The following is a 22,907-nucleotide window of genomic DNA, read 5'->3' as shown; positions in this document are numbered from 1 at the left end:
TAATAAGTATGGTGCACTTTTTTGTAAATTGTTTATTCAGTCAGAAATTATAGGTGTAATAATCAAACTTTCCACATTGGTGCATAATTTTGCCTCGCAGCAACTTATTAATGTGGGACTTAACTAAAGTTTTGCACATAACAGAGTACACGTGAAAGTTTGCTATTACAATACCCATGTTTGTAAAGATTTTTTTTCACAAAAGGGGGTTTTGCTTGAAAAATAGGACAAAATGCTTACATTTAAGCTTACATTTCTATGTGTTCCTGGGCATTTTGTGTTTTCCCTTTTTGCACAAAGTTCCCTTTTGTGGAAAAACTTTGCAGCTTAGTACATCTGCCTCATAGTGCATAATGCCATTTGTTAAACAGAAAATTGTAAATACACATCGTTGTCAAAAAAACACCCACCATACTTTTAGTAGAACAGACATTCTGAGATAAGAAAAAGAAACAACAAAACTGAGTCTAGAGCCAGGTGGGGATATGAAACTTTATCTCGGGAACAAATGCTTCAGTTGAAAAGAAAAATAAAGAGGTTAAATAAAATTGAAAAGAGAAATTGTTGAACAGATTCCACATCATAGCTTAGAGAGACCATAGCAGTAGTGAACAAACCACACCACCAGTAATATCAGCAGAGCTACCAGGACATGCATCAGACTGAGCAAAGCAAGAGAAAAAGAAATCAGTATGCTAGGAAGACAAGGCCAATGAAGCTGCTGCAAAGCTCTCCAAGTAAGACGGCTGCATGAGAAATCTGGAAGTACAGGGGTCCTGCTAAATGCTGACTTTTTAATATTTCTGCCACTTATCCAGCTACATTTTAACCACATGACTATTTGAATTTTAGTCAGATAATGTAGGGCCATTCAGAGGGCGTCCCAGGGTGGCTTTCTGTTAGCCAATAAGTTATCTGGCTAACTCTGGTTATGCCATAGAGTAGTTCTAAAGTTAAACGGATAAAGTTACCCAGCTATCTTTTAACATAGCTGGGAATATCCAGTGTTGCTGCTGCACCACTGAATATACCAAGAAAATTAGCTGCATAAGTTTATCCTGTTAATTTTGCAAGCCGGCCAACAGCTAAAGATTGGCCCCCACATTTTTTTTTTGTCATCATCTGCCCAAGATTGAAAATGTGGCCCTCCAAATAATATATGTTTTGAAATGAAATCTGCTGCAAAAACATTATGTAAAACATCACATTCGAACAGCCACTCGTACGAGGACAGAAATATAAAAAAGAGAGACAATTTTTCAGAATATAACACGGGGAGGTCCGTATTAGGTAAGCGAATGGGAAAAGTATCCTAGTGAAGAAACCTGGATAACTTGGATAAGCGTTCTGCTGAATATACCTGGATAAAGTTATCTGGATAACGTCCACTAGGTTTATCTGCTGAATATAATCAACCGTGCACTGGAAATGCCTGCCTAGCGCCACCTTTTGGTAAACTGGGGAAACTTTGAGAATAGCCAGCAGCAGGCCCGCAGCGCTCTGGTGCTCCCTAGGTGGGGTTGGTGATAAGGGATGAATGTTGAGGGATGTAAGGAGAGGATGAATTCTTGGGGAGAGAGAAAGATGCATCAGAGTTGGGGGCATGGGACATGGATAGAGGAAGGTACCAGTGTGTTTGTTGGGGGAGGGGGAGATAACCCAACACTGGTGCTTTTTTTCTTTCCCTGCCCTACTAGTGCTTTCTCCTCTCCCCACCTTTGACCCCATTGGTGATTTTCCTCTGCCACAAAGACAGCAGAGGAGACACCAGCAGGTAACGGCGCTGCTCTTTTATGCCTCCTGCTGTCAGAAGGGACGATGGGAAGGGGGAAGATTGCACAGTGACAAAGCTCTGCGGCTGTTAGCAAGGAGCAAGACTACAACAGGGCTACAGCTCCCCCGAAATGTGGGCTTTGGGCCATCATCCTGATTCCCCTTCCACCCTCTAGGACAGCTCTGCATTTGGGCCATGTGGGCTAGCATGTCGACCACGATTATATAGTGTAAAACCCTATTTAATGACGTCTGCATTTTCCTGAACTACTCACGAATCTCTTATTAGAAAATAGGACACCAAGTTCTTTTGTTTTTCCATAAGAGAAACTTTTTTTTGTTTGTTGCAGTCCCATGACATAGCTCGTTAAAAAAACAAAAATACCTCCCAAGCACTTTTGTGAATTTGAAACAATCACTAAGAGGCAGATTTTAAAAGGGTTGTACACGGCAAAACTGAAAGATATGCGTGTGACTCGGACACACGCGGGCTGCATGGATTTTAAAAGGTCCGCGACCATGCGCATGACTCCTGGTACATGGATAGAAAAGGTTTGCCAAAAAGGGGCGGGGCATGGGCGAGGTCTGGGCCTGCACCATGCAGTCAGTTACTCGCACTGGCACACGCTGGGATCCCACAGATGCTTCTTCTATGGGCTGCATGTAAGCAGATTTTAAAAAATGGTATTTAGCGGGGTTTTAAGGGTCAGGGTTAGTAGGTTAACAGGGAGGCTAGTTAGGTAGGGGATTTAGGAGGTCCTCTCTTTAACTGGGGCGAACTGGGAGGGAACTGGGAAATAGGCCTAATGTGTTGCCATGTGCATCTACTAAAATCCCCTCCCCCCCACTTCCGTGCTCGAGACGGCATTCGCGCGGACATGCGCGGACATGCGCACATTGATGTAAAACTTTGCACGCATGTACAGCTGATTTTCTAACGTGTGCATAAATGTGCGCATGGTGCATCCATGTGCGTGCACGCGTGCCAGATTTTATATCGATGCGTGCATGTCCACATTGTTATGTTGTTATAAAGACTATCGGATAAGTGAACCACCTCTCTGTATTGAAGTGCTGGTTCTGTATTATAATCCTCGAGCTATTCCTCATTGTGTAAAAATGTCCAATCTTTTAATTTAATATTTTTTGCATATGCAAATATAATCCACTTATCTTGAGAAGTTAGTTTCGAAGACTAATCAAAAGCACCCAACACTGGTTGAGTTTCTAGTCATCGTCAGGGACCGTCCTCAAAAGCAACATGCATCTGCAGGCAACCATCTTAAGCCTTCCTTCTGAATAGCTTCCCCCCCCCAAAAAAAAGGGGCAGGTCAGGAAAGGCTTTTAAACCAAGGCCAGCCAATCACAGTGCACTGACATCATATAATGGAATGCCACTCGAGTTCTTCATTTAATCCCGGTGCTTGAACCAACTGCAGTGTGAAAATTCAAAATTGTTTAATTGAGGAATTAAATCTCATCCTCCTCCCTGCTGTGTCGGTACTGCTTTCTCTAACAGAGTCCATCTGAGATCAGAGAACGTACGCCCCTGAGAAATACAATGTGCAACTAAAGATGCTTGCTGTTTTCTTTTATTAAGGCAGCTATCATGTTCCACTAATCTTGTTTTAATTGGCCATTTCGTCCATTCGACATAGATTAAATGACAGGAATATGTAATAAGACAACACATGAAGTCACAGGGAGGCTGATATTCAGCGCTACTTAGCCAGATAAGTAGCAGCATATTCGGATACGTCTTATCCTGCTAACTTACATAGCCAGATTAATACTGAATATTAGGCCCACAGGTAGTACTGACTCTTGTATAAACAGTCTTGATCAAAGAGTGTATCCCTGAGAGAAAATTTAGGGGTGAAAACTGGCATATACATGCATAAGTAGACTTTGTGTGCAGTAAGCACATTTTCAGAAGAGGAGTATGCACTGCCATATGACAAAGCTTGTAAGTACATGCATATTTACATATTTTATAAACAGAGTACTCACATACTCAGGATATGTGTGTATGCTTTTACACCTGCTAATCAAGTTGCAGTTTTTGGATGGTGGAGGGTGTGCGTGAACTGGTGAAGGTCTGGGTCAGTAGGCACAGATCTTGTAAATATACACACAAATCATTTTCATAAGTGAGATATGCGCATACATCAGCCAACTTTTTAAAATACCTGCCTCCGTGTGTACACTGAGGGCTATTATGTGCATTTGTTACAATCATTTAACACATGAAATATATGCATGTACTTTTACAAAATAGATGTATAAATTATGCAGAATCCTGCATTATAAAAAATGTGTGTACACAGAAAAACACATATCTGCATACTTTCGAGGTGATGATGCATGATAAATTGTGTTTCTCCTTAACTTTAAGTGCACCTACTTATGAATGTATGTGTTGAGTTATGCATTCCATTGATAATTACCCTCTTTTTATGTATATTAATGTAAATGTACACAAATATGACCTAGAATTGCCATAGATTTTGAGAAAATTTGCTACAAAAATGTCTAACTCTTGCCGCAGAATCTGTCCTTGAGCTGCTGGAGCTATGGTTATTAGTGGCCTATGCCTCTGGTGGGACAGGAGATATTGGGGTGTAGTAATGGATAATATGTAGCAATGATCAGATGCTCACTCCTGATCTCTTACCTGGGTCTGCTCATTGAGGAAGGGGGGAACAGCGGTGTGGGCATGCAGTCGCTGTCCAGCTGGGGCTGGTGCAGCACTGGAAGGCTCCAGGACCCCACAGAACACGTGCTGGTTTTAGCTGTGTCAGAAGTAGGCAGGCCTAGCCTACTCAGCTGAGGCCAAGACTGTAGGAGGGAAGACATTGACCTAGCTGGTCCCTATAGTGGGCCATTTTCATGGAGGACTCACCTGGCCTTTCTGATGCTATGACAGGGGCAAGTTGGCAACTTGTGAGAGGGTAAAGAATGGCTATTAGCGTCATTTACGACTTTGTGCTGAAGATTAATAAAACGGTGGCCTTGTTAATTTCCATGTGCTGGTGTTGGAGATTTATCTGAGGTACCAGTTATATGTGGTAAGGGGCACGAGAATGGAGAGGACTTGCTTGGGAAGGGCAGGGAGGTCACTCCTGTTTATGTTGTGAACAGATAGGACTGGCTCAAGAGGCAGATGGATTAAGAATGGTAACTTCAACAGAACTGGAGTTTACCAAAGGAGAACAGATATTATAGATACAAACGGATAATAATTTAAAGCAGTTTTCTAGGTGTCCTGTTTTCTTATTTAATGAAATTACAGCATGTTAGACTGTGACACAGACACATGGGGACAGTGCATTCATATCTGAGTGATGTGGGATGTGGCTGCTGCAGAGAGCCAGTCTTGGGTGCACTTTGTGCTTCAATTCCTCCGTAACATGATCTCTAGTACCAGACTGCAGGACCCTGCTTATGTGAGCTCCAGTGAGACTTGGTTCCTGGTGTTAGGCTGTAAAAATGCCCACAGCAGGAATTAAGGTAGGCAGACTAGCTGGGCCAGTTCATGTTCCTTATGTGCCAACATATTTGGTGTTTCTATGTTTGAAAAGCTCTGATTGATTTATGTATCTGTCACCTAACTCCAGTTTATAATGAGTCCTCACTTTTTACATCCTATTTCAGGTTTTTTGTTGTTTTTTTGTTGTTTGTTTTGTTTTTTTTAGCTTTTGTACCCCACCTTAAGCAAATGAAAAGGCCAGCTATCAAATCAGATACATACACAAAAGAATATCCTGGCATGCTCAGGACAGTGGGTCCCAAACCTGTCTTCATGACCCGTCATCTGTCTGGTTTTCAGGATATTCACAATGAATATGCTTGAGAGAAATCTGCATATACCATATCTGTATTCTATAGAAATATATTATTTGCATAATTATCACAGTTATCCTGAAAACCCTACTGGCTGTGGAAGTCAGCAGGACAGGTTTAGGAATCACTGGAAGTTCTATAATACTTTGTAAGTTTTATTAAATTTAAGCATTAACTCGTCATTTAATCATTTTCAGCTTTTTTTTTCCCCCTTTGCCTTTTCTTGTTCTTGTTGCAGAGAGATAACGACCGGGAGCACAGTGTCAAAATTGCACTAGGAAACGGCTTGAGAGCTGATATCTGGAAGGAGTTTCTCAAGAGATTTGGGGACATTAAAATCTATGAATTTTATGCTGCAACTGAAGGAAATATAGGATTCCATAACTATACTCGGGAAGTTGGTGCAGTTGGAAGAGCGAACTATTTATACAGAGTAAGAAATCTCTTTACTGATGGCACAGGCTGCTTCAGACTGAGCAGAACTAGGATGCCTTTAATAGTTACCTAAAAATGCACAACACATATATTCCAAGAGGAATGCATTTTCTCCCATATAGCAAACTGGTCAGTGGAATCTGCACCATTTGTGTGTGTGTTCATTATGAAAACGCACATTGTAGTCAGACCTAGGTATCCAGACCCCTGGACATACATAGAATACCTAAATGGCAACCAATCTGCTTTATTCACTTTCTTTTCTCCTGTTCCATCCTTACGGACTCCCCATCTTCCCCCCTTCTGTAGCACAGCCACTGTTAGCAACTTTTCCTCGGTCGGGACCTCAGACTCCACCTGCTTGTGGAATTCACTGTGCGTTCTCTAAATGGGACAGAAGGTGGTGTTTTGTGCAATGGACGAGACTCTGTCCAAGGGGAGGGGGAGGGCTGAGCAATGCTCTCAGTCCCTGGTGGGACTCTGTCCGGGGGGGGGGGGGGGCAGGAGGGGATGAGCAACATTCCCGACCTCTGCCATCTGAATGAGCAGGAAGTGAGTCTGGGAATCGAACCCAAGTCTCACATGAGAGTGCAGAAATCTTTTAATATCTCAGTGCAGTGCCATTAGGCTATTAGGTAAGCCCTGGCCACCAGTCTTTCAATGTGTGTAACATGGTCTTTCTTCATTAATTTTACCGTAATTCATACACAAGTTCAGTTTGCCAGCCTTCATTACAAACTGAATTTTCATCTGGATCACCCAATATTAAGATAATATCCAGAGTTTTATATTCAAGATGTTTATCAGTTTGATGTGACATGTATCCAGACATCTGGATAAGGCCAACATGGATTGACAAAGAGTATGTATGTATTTATTTAATTTAAAATATTTATTCCACGTTCATATCTGAAAAATTCTAAGCTAGGTACAGTCATGTGACGTGGGTCCTGGTCTCTAAAATTTGTTCCCAGAAGATATATTCAGGGATGTGACTTAACATCTCCTTGTATGTTATTGGTAGAAGAGGTATATCAAAAGGTTTTGGAGTATTCCTTTATGTGATAATGTAACCGAAAACCACAAGGGCAAGCTTCTTTGGGGTCAATCTAAGGTGGTGATTGGGGGGGCGTGTGATTTTTCTGCCGGGGATTTGATTTGTAGAGTGAATGGATATTCAGGCAGCTGGTCTACTCAGTCCAGTAAGGCCAAGGCGTGGGAGACCAGTAAAAGATTGCTGGGCTCCTGAGTGGTGTCCGGTGGCAACCTAAGAGGAATATGGACCACAACAGCTTTGTGGACACTTTTTGGAAAGTGGGTGAGCAGTGCTGATGGGACCATAACTGAGAAGAATATCTGTGTGGGATGTGTTATTGAAAACACCTCTGCTTTTTGTACTGTAAGAGCCTGTGAGCCCCTGATTTGATCCATGAATGTTACTATTGTTCATTCCTGATGGCCGGGAACCTCAGAAATAAAAGTTTTGTTTTGTCGAAGATGCCTTTTGTGTAAGGCCCTCCTTTACCTCAAGGTGCGGGTTTAAGAGAGGCATCTGTCAGTCCACGGAAGAAACTGAGGGCGGTCAGAAGGGGGTCACAGAGGGGATAGAAATGCTTTGTGAAGTTTTTCTGAGCCAGCTTGATAAATATTACCATTGCCTCTGTGCCAGGGCAGATATACCTACCTTCTCGACCATTTTTATTTTTGGTGAACCCACAAAGAGACCGGTGCCTAACTCACAAACATGCATAAGATACACTAATTTTATGTGCTCAGAAAGGGGGTTACAGTCATAGAGGATAACATTCGAAACTGCTTGTGTGCACCCATAGCCATGTATATATGGGCACATGCAAATGTATTTTATCACCTGCGTGCAAAGATATACGCAGGTTTATAATAATGCGAGTACATATGTGCACAGACTTGCTTGCCTATGTGAAAACTGCATGCCGCGCAAGTTCAGACTTATTTGGAAAAGTAGCAACACTTATCTGGATAAATGCTGATTTATGTGGCAAAGTAGCGGCATTTAGCTGGATAAATCTGAAAAGCGCTACTCGTCTATCTAAGTAGCACTTTTCGGACTTGCCTGGGTATGTAGGGTAGCTGGAAAAGTCTAAAAAAAAAAAGCACTATTTATCTGGATAAGCTCAAATTTGTCCATCTAAGTAGCGGCAAAGGTAGTGCTTTGCCAGATGTCAGACATTTAGCCGGGGTAAGTGTGCACAAATGATATAGCCGCGTATTTGTACTTCAGATTTTAAAAGGATATGCCAATAGATTTTACTTGCATTATTTAGACACATTCACCTCCTAAGTCTGCTTTTTCATATGCAAGTCAGGGGATTTTATAACATGCGCATGGCAATGAAATTACCAGTTTTACCAATTAGTCTACCAGTTCACCCAGTCCGTCGACAGCTCGAGAAGACCCTTCTGGCTCTTCAGCCTGAAATCTCCTAATTTCACCCAAATCAACCCCCACCCAGACATTTTTTTCACTTTAAAAATGTTTATTATCACTCATAGATGCGCGTCACTAGCAGGTTGTAAAATATTTATTTTTATTTATTTATTTAAAGTCTCTTCTATACCGATATCCGTTTGCACATCTCATCGGTTCACAAAGAACAAGAAACTATTGGGCAGAGCCCTTACATATAACAGAAAAATAACAGATAAATACAAAATTAAATTTTGGGCGGAGCCCTTACATGAAACCGAAAAATAGACTAAAACAGGGAGAGTGGATAATACTGACTAGGCAACGCATAGTCGATAAATCAATAAATAGATACAACAAAAAAAACTATAAACATAGCTATGAACATAAATAGCAAAGTACACAGTACAAAATCAGCGGGCATAAAGGCAATTCTTAGTCATATATTCTTAGTCATAATGGCTATTCTTGGTCATAGATCGAAGGAAAAAAAGCAGGGGAGAATTATGTAATGGGGGGTGACATGGGGTAGGCTTGCTGGAAGAGCCAGGTTTTCAGTTTTTTTTTTGAAAGTGGGTGTATATGTCTCCAGACGTATATCATGAGGCAGGGAGTTCCATATGGTGGGGCCGGCGAGAGAGAAAGCTCTGCTTATAGTGGAGGAGAGTTTGAAAGATTTAATGGATTGGGCTCGTAGTGTTCCTTGGAGGGCTGGGCGGGTGGGTCTATTCGAGGTATGGGGGAGGAGGGGGGGGTTGATCCAATTGAGGTTGGAGTTTAACAGACTTTTGTGTATGATGGAGAGAGCTTTATAAAGAATTCGAGAGTGTATTGGGAGCCAATGAAGTTCGATAAGTGTGGGAGTGATATGGTCTCTTTTTTTAGAATTTGTTAGTATCCTAGCGGCAGCGTTTTGTAAAAGTTGTAACGGCTTGGTGTGTGTTGCGGGGATGCCAAGAAAGAGGGCGTTACAGTAGTCTAGTTTAGACAAAATGATAGACTGGAGTACAGTATGGAAGTCAGAGAAGTGTAGCAGTGGTCTGAGTTTTTTTATGGTTTGTAGCTTAAAGTAGCATTCCTTTATGATGGATTTAATGAAAGGTTTAAAGGTAAGATGATTATCAATAAGGACACCTAAGTTGCGAATGTGCGATGGGAAAGAGGTGGAAGAGTATGCAGGTGGGATGTCTGGGAGCGGTTGCCTATTAGATATGATTAATAGCAACTTATTCACAGGAATTGTTGGTCCCCCCCCCCCCCCCCCCCCCCGAACATCCCTGGCCCACACTCCTTTTTTTTTTTTTTACATTCACGGTAGCCAATTTATGCACATATGTTGCAGTTTTTAAAATAGCACACACTTGCATACACTTTTTTTGAAAATTCACCTTATAATATTAAATACAATAAAATAAACATAACGACATAAAATAACATTGGTTAAGTACTCAGGTACTTTATTTTTAAACCATTTAATATCAGAAATTCAGAATCTATCTTGCAAGAATAAAATGTTCCAAAATCTCTGCATCATCTACTATTCAGGGCTACCAATGCCATGATATGCACTCCTATAGCATGATATAACATACAGTTTTATAAAACCTAATATATGATTATCCTGATGAGGCATGAATAAACCACAGTGCATATGCTTTCGGATGATCCTACCTGGCTTGTATTGGACCAGATGCATTCTGTGCAGTTTACTAGCAAAGCAAATTCTGACTAGACCAGTTTAGATTTTGTAAATACTTAAAATTTGAATCCATTTGCTATTTTATTGAAGCTTTTGCGTAATTTTTTTATTATGTTTGTTTTATTGTGCATGTTTTATTATTATGTATCTTGGAATCTTTATGACTGAGTGTATACCAATTGTTAACCGCCTTGAACCACTTTTAGTGGATGGTGTGGGATAAAAGTGATGTGTAAACAAAATGTGTAAACTTAAGGGTTTTCACCCATTTTATGTCTATGGGGAAAACGTGTAGTAAGTATTGCCCACTGATTGTTGTTGGTAAAGCTACAAAACTGTGGCAATTGTCAGGGAAGCTGCAAATATGGACTTTGTTGTGTTTCAGTGTTATCCCATAATTATCCTGAACTCGGCTACAACTAGTATTTATTTTTCTTGCTTCAGTACCAAATACTCCATGGTACTATGGCAACTCATCACTAAGGCAGCTACAGCCTGAGGATAGATTGAGTGGCAAGGTGTACTAGAAGCAATAGTTTATTTTATCAAAATAATTTAACAAAGAGCCCTCTCTGAGTAAATTAAAAATTCATTGGAAAATTGAAAACAATGAAGAAAACATTCATGGAAATACAAGTTTCCTTTCATTATAAGAATACCTACTTCACTTGTATGCACTGTAGGAAGGAGCCCATCTTTTTAGAGACAGGATTTACATACACACATGAAATCTATGAAAAGATAACCTTTCAGACCAGTCGTACAGTGATATAATTGATTTAATGGGCTTGCATGCATACTGATTTTGAGGGAAACTGTTGAAAATATTGGCTTGTGAAGACATTTTCACACAAGACGGCGGTTGGCATTTGGAATGGGCTACTTGACGAAGCAGTTACTATAAAGTTGATAAGTAGCTTTAAAAGCAGGTTTGGCAAATTCCTATTAGCAAATTGGTAGTGAACTGTTAATGATGGCCTTCATGAATTGTGTAAACTTTCATACTTCTAAAATTGTCCATTAACTGACAACTTGTGTTTTCCCCAGAAAATGATACCGTACCATCTTATTAAATATGATACAGAGAAAGATGAACCAGCTCGAGATGCAAATGGACGCTGCATAAAAGTTAAGAAAGGTACTGTAATTTCACTTTCCTGGCCTAATATGCTGACTGATATGCACAGAAATAAAAACAAAAGTATATAAGTTGATGACTTTTTATTGGACCAATGATACATTTCTTGACTTAGCTTTTGAGCGCTAATGCTCTCTTCTTCAGGCCAAAATTGAGTAACAAGAAATTTGCTGAAACATGGTCTTGTTGGGTGTTTGCTAGCATCTCTTATTTATCTTTGTTTATTATTTACTGTTTTCTTGTATAAAAATATTTAATTTAAGTGATAGTTTAGCAGTCTGGCTTATTTATTTTCATTTAAACTATTCCATTTGGTTTTTACTTTCACATTTCTGTTTCTCAAAACGTAAAATGAAAATAAAATGGAAATAAATTAAGTAAATCAGGAATTATAATCCAGCTCCAGGAAATGGAACCTGATTCATATGATCTTTAAAATCTGTGTAAACCGATCTGATATGGTTCTAACCATGAAGATCGGTATAGAAAAGAGTTAAATAAATAAATACATTTATGTATTCTTTGTTACCGCAAGTGATGGAGAGAGAGTTGTTTTTCTTTGTAGGTGAAGCAGGACTGTTGGTTGTCAAAATATCTGACTTGTCTCCATTCAGCGGTTATGCGGGGGACCAGAAACAGACCGAAAGGAAGAAGCTGAGAGATGTCTTCCAGAAAGGAGATCTGTACTTCAACAGCGGTGATCTCTTAACGCTTGACCACAACAATTTCCTTTACTTTCATGATAGAGTCGGCGACACCTTCCGGTTGGTTGAGTAGCACGCTTATGCACATCCTCCGCAGTTCCTCTAGCTCTTGTTTTTAATGAAAGCAGCACCCAGAGAGCCCCCTTTACCGAAAGCTTTACTCAGTGACGCAACGAGGAAAGATGCTGGGAAAATGGGGCTGGTCTGGGCCATTATCCTGCGTCACCTTTTCACATCAGTATTGCAGCAGAGACTTGAGTGATATTCTGCCTTGATTTGGACGCCGGTTTGCGAGTCAGGGTGGCAGCGGTAAAAACCTGAGAATGCGGCTGTGCATTTGTTTTAAACAAAATGAAAAAAAAAATGAGATGAAACGCCTGCATCTTGTTTTGTTTAAAAAACAAAAACCCCTGAAATTCGTGTTTTCGGTTGACTTTTGTGAGAAAGTCAATGGAAAAAAAAAAATGCAAAGATGCAAAATGCTACCGCACGTGCCCTTCAGCTGGGGTCTCCGATGAAGAAAGGGGCCAACTTGACCCCCAGGTCGCTGCTGCCCTGCCCCTCCAGGTTGAAACTGGCACCAGTGCCATTTTGTTTTCCAACTCTACAGCATACGGCCATATAACAAAATTGGCACAGCTGGCGAGGCAGGAGCAATCGAGGTTCACTCCTGACCTTTCTTTCCCCGAGACCCATGGAAGTGGTAAGCGTGGTTGGCAGGGAGGAGGGACCATTTCCTTTGGCTTTATTTTGGCTCAGCAAAAGAAAAGAAAATATTAAAAGAACCAAAACTTGAAATATAATAAAAATAAAAATGTATTTCCTTGCACATCACTAGCTGGGAACTTTCTGCCTCCATGACTTGTCAGATAGTAGATTATCAGCAGAGTGTGACTCTTCCTGTGCCCGTTCCTTAACCTGACCTATTGACCCAACAGCCAGTCCTGTTTTCAGGATGTCCTCAATGAATATGTATGAGATACATTTGCATATACTGGATCTAATGCATTTTCATTGTGGATATCCTGAAAGCGGAACTGACTGAGAGATTAATAGGACAGGTTTGAGAATCACTGTCCTAACCCATTTGCGATGTAACTCGATGAGCGTGATATTGCCTTCTTTCATGTGAACACATGTTTTTCTGCCCTGATGAAGGACCGATAGTAATATATAATACAGGACTTTTGGTGCTGACCCAGTGCCACTTTGATCGCCCTTCTCTGGACCACCTCTATTCTATGATCTTCTGGAGGTCTGGCCTCCAGAACTGGACACTATCCTGCAGGTGCTAAGCACTTGCTTTCTTTTTCCCTGTGTAACTTTGCATCCCTCCAGCTTTAGAAATCGTCTTTTTGCACTGTTTTGCTATCCTTTAATCATCTGATGTAATCACCCAAGAGGACTCGTTCCTGTTGAGTGGCCATCAGTATCTTTCCCCATTGTTTTCCGCTCTCAGGTTTCTGCACCCCAGATTCGTAACCTTTTCATTTCTTTATATTGAAACGTAGCTGCCACACAATTCACCACTCCTTAGGCTTTCTGGAAATTGCTTCTCATACTGTCTGCTCCCTCAGTTGTGTCAACTCTTTTGCAGATCTTAGTGTCATCCACAGACGGTTTCCCTTCTATCTCCTCAAATATATATTGAACAATTTGTGCTAGGACTACGGCTTTCAGAAAAGCTTAATGTATCGTGAAGTAGATGTGCTAAGCTGAAAATGTTTTTGCAGACAGAGGCCTATGCATGCAAAAACAAGCAAAACTCTTTGAAACATACAGAACTGATCCATCAGCATTTCTGGATTTTCTGCTCTTTAAGGCACACAGGGCCCGTTTGCAATAACATAGCCCACTCATGCATAGTAAACTTGCATACACCGCGGTAAATAAATTAATACTATTTATGGATTTCAGCAAAGCTTTTGATACAGTCCCATATAGAAGGCTCGTGAATAAAATGAGAAGCTTGGGAGTTGGTGCCAAGGTGGTGGAGTGGATTACAATCTGGTTGACTGACAAGAGATAGCATAAAATGGTAAATGGAACCTACTCAGAAGAGTGAACAGTGTTAAGTGGAGTGCCAGAGGGATCGATATTGGGACCAGTTCTGGTTCATTGTCTTTGTGAGCGACATTGCAGAAAGGAATGAAGGTGAAGTTTGCCTATTTGTGGATGATACTAAGATCTGCAACACAGTGGACACGCCTGAAGCAGTAGAGAGAATGAAAAGTGATTTAAGAAAGTTTGAAGAGTGGTCTAAGACTTGGCGGCTGGGATTCAACATCAAGAAGTGCAGAGACACATCTGGGATGCGGTAATCCAAAAGAGCCATGACTTCTCGTTCTAGAGCCTCCTTTCCCTAGAAAGAAGCCCACCTCCTATGCATGAAAACCTTGAGCTATTTTAAATGCCTCTATCATATCTCCCCTTTCCCTCCTTTCCTCCAGTGTGTACTTGCTTAGATCTAAGTCTGTCCTCATTAGGTATGTGCATTGTTTTTATGACGAATTAAAATATCGTACGATATTTCTTAATTTGTCATATATCGGTAAAATCAATAAACGATCGCATTTCCCCCGAATTTTCGTGAAAAATCATTTTTTGGCTTAGTGCGCACTAATGGGCAACCCGTCCTGGATAGAGCTATGCCATCTGCTGGCTGCTAAACTATCTCCTAGCATTGTTCTATCTCAAGGCTCACCTAAGTCCTGCTGGCCCTGGCACCCAAAGGCTCAACCCGAGGGGAACGCGGGCTGGTATAGGTGAAGCTCCAGTGTCCTCTAGCTTCAGCCCACTCCACCTGCTGATGGTGGGGACCCGTGGGCCCTTGCCACAGATTGCGCCTCAGCCCAAGAATCCACCTCTAACGCAACAGTTTCAAGCATTAAATCTTAGTTGCCTGGTCATTCCTCAAGCTTCACTGGATCCTGCCTTATGTTTCCACACTTTCCAGTGCATCTGCCCTGTTGCAGATTTTGATGATATCTGCAAAAAGATAATCCTTTCCCAATAGCTCTTCTGCAGTATCACTGACAAACATGTTAAACAGAAGCAGACCAAAGACTGATCCCTGCGGCACGTCGTCATGTCTTAGTGTGAACTCCAGTCACCGGTACCCTTTGACCCCTCCCACTCAACCACTTTGTAATCCATTCAGTCACTTAGGACACACGGTTTGTTAATAAGTCACCTATGTGGAATGGTGTCAAAGGGTTTGTTGAAATCCAAGGACTCTACATCTAGTGCTCTGTCCTGATCTAACTCTCTGCTCACCCAGTCAAAGAAATTGAAGAAATTAAAAGACCTACCCTTCTAGTAAGGCCATGCTGCCTTAGATTCTGTAACCCACTGTATTCCAAAAACAGTGCTATCCGCTGTTTCAGCAGCGATTCCATTACGTCACTCACTACTGAGGTCAGACTCTCTTCTGCTTTTGTGACGAGGAATGACCTCTGCATGTCTCCTGTCTTTTGTAACCACTCCTTACTCCAAAGTAATGTTGAAAAACTCAGATGGCTAGAGTTTCCAGAATTTCCCTAAGATCCCTTAATACCCTCAGATGTCTCCTGTCTGGCCCCATTGCTTTATCTACTTTTAGTTTGTCTTCTGACAATTTATTTATTTAAAGTTTTTTATATACCGCCGCTCATCAGAGATATCGCGTGACAATTGTGTGAGGCCTATCCCACTTCCATTCCTATTTGTGGCAATTTCTGTAAATCTTACTGCAAGCCCATCCTCTGTGAACACTGAACAGAAATATTGGTTCAACAATTCCACTTTTTCCTCATCTCATTGTACATTTTCCCGCGCCCTTCATCTTTGACTCTTACGATCCCTTTTTGCATTTCCTCCTGTCGTTAACATCTAAAGAAAGTCTTCTCTCCCTATTTTACCATATTAGCTATTTTTTCTTCCATTTGCCTCTTCACTCTCCTAACTCCTTTCCAGGCTTCTCTTAGCTCTCCGGATATTATTGAGATTGCTAAGCTTTTTCCCCTTACCTTTTCAGCCACCTCTTCAGAAAACCACAGTGGCCTCGGTTTCCTTTTACCTTTTTATTTACTGCACTCTATTACTGAAACACACCATCCAGTGATCACTGATGCCAGGTGATCCCCCAATAAGACATCAGAAACACTCTCCCATCTGTAAGCACCCGGTCTGGTATTGCGCCCTCATGTGTCAGCTCTGTTCTATTTGCTGTGTGTTACTGTTAGTGAGAGTGGATATTGGCATTCAACTCTTAGAACAATAAGAATGCCCAAAGTGTTATTAGCAATCAGATGTTCTGATTTATGTTACTGTTTGTTGTCTGGAAGACTTCCTATTGTCTGCTGCTTTCTGCCTTTCTCTGTAGGTACTGTATTTAATAGAGCCAATATTCAGTGCTAGTTATCTGGCTAAGTGGCAGCCACTGAATATCTGGCCACACAGGATAAGCCACTTATCCAGCTAAGTAGTTAGCCGGATATCCACTGGGTAGATTGGGGCAGCGAGCCTTATCCGGCTAATTTAGCAGGATAAGTAGTGATATTTGTACTTATCTGGTTAAGTTAATCAGATAAGTCAGAGCCATAGAACAGGTCTAACTTAGTTAGATATAACTAAGTTATAACTAAGTTAGCTAAATAACTCCAGATATGGGGATGTTCAGCAGCATAGCATATCACTTTTCTACCCATGCTAGATGTTTTCTTTAACTGCTGAACAATTCCTGAATACCTGTGTTTGTAACAGCTGCTTTTCAGATTTTCCCATGATGAACTGAATCCCAAGTAAATTGTAGTATTTTCCAGCTATTATTTTAGTTCACCTGTTAGTAGCAGAAAGTGATCTGTGTTGTTGAAACCAGGGATTTTGGCTTCATGTTTCATGAAAAAAACATTGCTCTTTAGAAACAGAAAGCCAGGGGTAAAACCACTGGATCTGACGTGATGGGATTTGTTAGTGCATTGAATAGAATCACTGGCCTGAAAATCAGTCCCGGGAGAGGCTCCAACATGATTTAAAGGGTGCTCAGGAGAGAGAGCGATGAAAAACAAAATGAGTACACCCCTTTTGCTTCTGTGGCTACCAAACTGTCGCCGCTGCTATAGATACAGAATTGTTGTTATTGTGTGTGTTAGCAGATCAGAAGCTCGGAGGTTTAGCATTAAACCATGCCTGGATGGTGCTGTCATTCCCCTAAAATCATAAGTGAAAAATCTGGGTGTGGATTTAGGTGCAGCGCTCAACACGGAGGATCATATTCCTGTGTTAACTAAAACGGCAATTCGGAAAGTTAGACTAGCCAGTCAGTTAAAGTCTTACCTGTCAGGTGCATGCATGCTCTGGTTTTGAGCCAACTGGATTATTGCAATACGATATTTATTGGCCTTCTGATATAAAGTTTACAAAAGTTACAAACAGCACAAAATATTGCGGCCTAAATAATAAGTGATTGTGAATTTCAAGAGCACATAAACCCAATGCTATGAGACTTACAGTGGCTTGCTGTCTGATTTTGGTAGATTAACAGCTGTCGGATTTTAGCATTACCTGCTTTTTATTAGTTGTACCTAGATTATTTCGGGATGGGTTTTGTGAAATGAAGGTCTATTTTGATGCAGTTTAGTTACATTTTTATTTTTACATAGCTTTACATCTTTTAAATATTATTCCATTTATGGTTTGGGGCTTATTATCTCACAGCTCAGCATCCTAGGAGAATCTATTTGGTTGTTTGATTTTATTTTATTTATTTGATGTTTTGTATATTGTGGAACAAGCTTAGTAGTTATAAATGTTTTATGTTAGGTCTGCTGGTATTATGTTTTATTTGATATTTTCTGTCTGATACTGTACACCACCTTGAGCTTTATGGAAAGGTAGGTAAATTCAAAATAAATAAAATAATTCAATATTCATCAGTTTAATAATAAATTTGAACTTGCATGTCCATACAAGAGCAAGCTTTTTCCCAGCTTCTAAAGCACATCTGTGTATGTTTTAGCCTTGTTTTGCTTCTCAGTACAAGAAAGTCATGTATGTAGAGAAATTCTTTAATAAAATGTGTTTTTATGTCCTGATAGTAACAATGAATTATAGGACTCTTTTTTTTTTTTTTTTTTGGCAAGGAATATGTTCAGATCCACATCTGACAGGTAACCATTATAACCGTGCCCAATGGCAGTCTTTGGAACAGGGATACGGCAGATACCAACATTATTATATAATATTTAACAGGCAAGGTTGTAGGAGTAACAGTGTATGAAAATCCTGCCCACTCATTAATTTTCAGCATGCTAACATTTTATTTTATTACCTTGGTACCAGCGGCAGATTCCTGATGAAGACCGGCCCGGGGATTTGCCGCCCAGGCCGGCCCAGGAGATACCACGTGGTCTGCCGAGCGCGGCTCTGTCACGGCCGCGCTCGGCAGACCACATGACTAGTGCAACCGGCCCACCGGGGGATGCCCAATCCCCCAATAGGCCAATCCGCCCCTGGTTGGTACCGCTAATCCGATACTGCCCATCTGCAATAGTGTAAGTTGCAGGACCATTGTCTGCCTTGGCTCCAGATTTAAAGTCGATCAGGTATCTTTTATGGGTGATTATCGTGCCCTACCGGAGAGACAGACTGAGTCAGTGATATAGTGTTTTCAGCCCTGAAGAGGGCAGCAAACAGATGAAATTATGAAGGGCAGCAGACTTAGTTTTTCTAAGTATAAATCCAAAGTAGGTTCTTGCCACAAGAATGAAGCTTTGTAATGTGATAACTAGAACAGATAGTGGCTGAATGGAAATGGAAGGAAAGAATAATAATTCACTTGGATCCACTAAGGTTATTTATTCCAAGACTATGGACAGCTTCCAGTTAGTATGAGAGGATGAAGTGTAAAGTACTGTGATCCCTTTGGATCCATGCCCATCTTAGCTGGTAAAAAGCCAAATCAGAATTTGATAGGGTGGGAAACCCAGATTATGAATGCTTCCTGGAGTGAAGACGTTATTCCAGCCAGCCTTAAGCCTGGGAGTACTTAGAAATCTGCCCCATTTTTTAAAAAGTCTTCTGAACCAGGAGTTATTTGAAAATGACAGACCACTTTTCAACATTCCATTTTTAGTTAAAATGGTTAAACAAATAGTGCATAGTCAATTACAAACATTGTTTAGTCTATTACAACAGCCTGGATCTCTGTCATTTAGGCCAAGGGTGCTCAAACCAGTCCTATGCCCCCCCCCAGCAGTTGAGTTTTCAGGATATCCCTAATGAATATGAATGAGAAATATTTGCATACACAGGAGGTAGTACATGCAAACAAATCTCATGCATAATCATTAGGGATATCCTGAAAACCCTACTGCTGGGGGGATGGGGGGTGTCCGTAGGACTGGTTTGAGTACCCCTGAGTTAGGCTTCTAGTTAGTCATAGCATTGAAACTATGTTGGTAGACCTGATGAAATACCTACTATGTAATTTAGATCAGAAGTGCTCATCCTTACTAATTGTCCTAGATCTTGGTTTGGTATTTGATTATATTTAAAAAAAAAAATTTTGTTGGAGAGAATGAGTGACTGAGGTATTGGAGGAACAGCTATCAAATAGTTTGAGTCATTCCTATTGGGGAGAATATGTGGTTGTATGTCAAAACCCTGGCCATTAGCTTGTGGAGTATTGCAGGGTTCAACCCTTTTGCCAATATTATTTAATAGTTATTTCTCTGGGAGATATCATCAGAAATTTTGGGTTGAAATTTCATCTGTATGCAGTTGACATCTAGATTTATTTTCCGTTGTGAGAAAAACCCTATAGATTCAGTAGGGAATTTGAATAAATGTCTAAATGCAATTTCTAGCTGAGTTGATGGAAAACAAATTAAAACTCAGTTCAGCCAAGTCTGACAGATTAATTTTAAAATGAGCACGCATGCACCCATACACGCACATATCCATGCACAAATGGAGATACGTTTTATATTTTAGTTCGTGGCATCAACACTGCCAGTTGGTACTCTGCAGATATAGGGGATATTATTATTATTATATTATTGGTTTGATAATTTTTGTCTCTGTACAAATATATTCTGATCTTATACTTGCTGAATTGATGACTGGCCCAGGCTGCTCTCCATCAGTACCAAGTCGTCCACCCTTAGACGTCAGTACGACCCCCAGCCCTCGTTTCCCTCCAGTACTTAACAGAAGCTGTGCATCATTTCATACTTCTGTCTGCCAAAATAAATTCTGAAATTTAACCAGAAATATGAAGAATCTTTTTTCCAGAGATTTTCTACTGCTTTTGTTGCAATAAACACTGATAAATTCCTGGCACAAAAAAAATGAAAATAAGAAGCTGAAATTAAGATCCTTGTACATTGAGATGAAACCCTCCCAGTTCCTCCCCATCAGTAAGCTTACATGTTATCCTGATTTGTTTCTCAAATTGAAAACCCCAGGTTTTAAAATCCAGGCAGCAGTCGGTGTCATCTCTCAGAAGTTCTCTTTCTCATTTGCACAAAAAAATCTTGCTAAGTATCAGGTCATCATTTATGCAAGAGCCTTCTGTGTAAGAGGTCCAGTCCAGTATAACACAGAAGAGTTAAGGCCATGATACTGAAAATGCTTCTTCAGAATGATATCAATTCCTGACAGTCGTTCTGCAAACATCGGCCATTCATTTGTTTTGCCTGTAGATATGTGGGATGGAAATTGATGGAATAAACCTGCGTTACGGTACTAAACGTTTAAGATTAAGCAAAAAATGGTTGGAAAGCTGATATATTTCAGAATGAGAAGTTTGTGTCCCCTCGCCTTACTACCTTTTCTTGGGTTTTGTTTTTCAGATGGAAAGGAGAAAACGTAGCTACGACAGAAGTTGCAGATGTTCTGGGATTGATGGATTTTGTCCAAGAAGTTAATGTGTATGGCGTTCTTGTACCAAGTATGAGTAAAGCATTATAAAGTCTGGAAACTAGGGAATAAGATGAGCTTGTTAAAATCCGTAGGATCAAATTCAGAGTTACATATGACCTTAGGGAGGGTGCCAAAAGGATTGTCATATCACCAGTTTTGTTTAATGTTTGTTGCCAAGTGATGGGGGGTGGGGCAAAACTTACCAGCTGCCCATTTTTGGAGTTGCTTGACTAAAATTCCCAACTGGATGGCAAATAATGGCCTTGTGTTGAACCTGCGAAAGACTAAGATTTTATGGGTGGGTAAGCGGCCCCCAAAGGATGGGGGTGATGAAAATATCTTATGGTGTTGGGTTACTGCCTATTCAAAATGAAGTTAGAAACCTGGGGGTTATTGTCTATTCAGGAATGACGCTAAAGGCTCACATAAGACATCTGGCAAAGGTGTCGTTTTATAAACTAAAAATGCTTAAACCGTTGAAAGCACTCCTTTCGGAAGATATGTTTAGAAGTGTTTTACAGACATTGGTGGCAGGGCAACTGGACTGCTGTAGTAGTCCGTTGATAGGTCTTCCTAATAATTTGTGTCATGCATTGCAATTGATTCAGCATGCTGCTGCAAGCTGATAACCAGTGGTGGTAGCCTTCGTGATCATCATGTTTTGTCATTGTTGAATAATCTCCATTGGTTGCCAATAAAATGGAGATCAAAGTTCAAACTGCCCTGTGTACGAGCAAACGTGCACGTGTAGTGCCGGTGTGCAGGTACATTGGTTTGGCCTGAGAGGAGGCAATGCCAGGGGTAGGGATTAGTAAGGGTTTGCGTACATATTAAATTTTTTCGTGAAAATCATTTGCAGACGTAAGGGTAAATGCACGAAGGTAGTTTTCCTGGGATCATTTTTAAAGTGAACTTGCATGTATACCTTCGCTTGGAAAATTAGTGAAAAGCCTGGGGGTAAAACCTACCTGCAACGCTTGCATCAGTGTGGGCAGTGACAGAATTTCCTCCGTCACGGCTGTGTTCTGGGTCTGTACTGGCCAGTAAAGTTTGAGTGCATCGTTTCCGATCAGGTTAGCCTGTCTGTCTTTGTGTATATTTTTATGTCCAGAAAGGGAGAAAGAGACTTTTCCTACGTTTATTAATCGGAAGGTCAAACTAAGACAAATGCCTAGTAGCCCTCTGCCTCATTGCCTTTAGGATTCTGCTTCCTGGTCCAGCCCGAGGGGCTGGGGATTCTGTGGAGGAAGTGCTTCCAACGCCCGGAGGGAGGGAATCCCAGTCATAACAACCCCCAGTGGCTGGCTTTAGGGACCCAGACTGCAGGGTTCAGGAAGAAACCCTGCCGCATGGTCCCCCGGTTGAGCACTATCGCTACAATGGCTGAACTAAACCAAGTCGGGAGGGGATATAAAATAGGGGAAGGATGACTGGGTAGTTGTGAATGCAAGTTCATGGACCTGATCCCAGCCTTGGTTTGGACTGAGCTGGAAGCTCAAAAGAGCAAAAGGAAATTGCTGGGCCCCCGTCTGGTTGGGTCCGGGAGTCACTTAGAGAAAGTGGCTGGCTCGCAGCGACTCTTAGTCTTAAACTCCAGGACCACTCCTGTCTCGTGGCTCGGTGGTTAAAGCACTAGGCCTGTCCTCCAGATGAAACGTGCAGCAGGGAGGGGGCAGGTTTCCGCAGCTGTCTGCACTTCAAAATCTGAAAAGAGAGCCTTTCCAGGGAGATAGATAAACTTGTTCCTGAAACTGCTCTTCCTCGTGCAGGTGTAGCAATAACTTTGTGCTTCTGCTCTCCCTTTCTCCCTTTTCTGTAAAAACACAGTGGACGTCATTTAGAAAGGATTTTTATGAAAGGCACAAAATAGGATTCAACTTTTATAAGCCAGATGCATAGTTTGTGTATTTTTTAGAAATTTAATTCAATATGGACCTGATTTTCAAAATCATTTACACACTTAAA

General features: G+C 41.0%; 1 protein-coding gene across 1 annotated transcript in view; it reads left to right on the top strand.

The window, feature by feature from the left end:
- SLC27A2 (solute carrier family 27 member 2) overlaps positions 1-22,907 on the top strand; it is a 70,070-nt gene that overhangs the window by 28,425 nt on the left and 18,738 nt on the right. The window contains exons 5-8 of the mRNA XM_029575078.1: positions 5,855-6,049; positions 11,244-11,334; positions 11,900-12,098; positions 20,873-20,970. Coding sequence (XP_029430938.1) covers positions 5,855-6,049; positions 11,244-11,334; positions 11,900-12,098; positions 20,873-20,970 — 583 coding nt within the window. The remainder of the gene's footprint in view (positions 1-5,854; positions 6,050-11,243; positions 11,335-11,899; positions 12,099-20,872; positions 20,971-22,907) is intronic.

This window comes from Rhinatrema bivittatum, chromosome 13, assembly GCF_901001135.1.
Source record: "Rhinatrema bivittatum chromosome 13, aRhiBiv1.1, whole genome shotgun sequence".
Taxonomy (NCBI): Eukaryota; Metazoa; Chordata; class Amphibia; order Gymnophiona; family Rhinatrematidae; genus Rhinatrema; species Rhinatrema bivittatum.
Note: the sequence above shows the minus strand (reverse complement) of the source record. Positions and strands in the feature narration are given on the sequence as shown.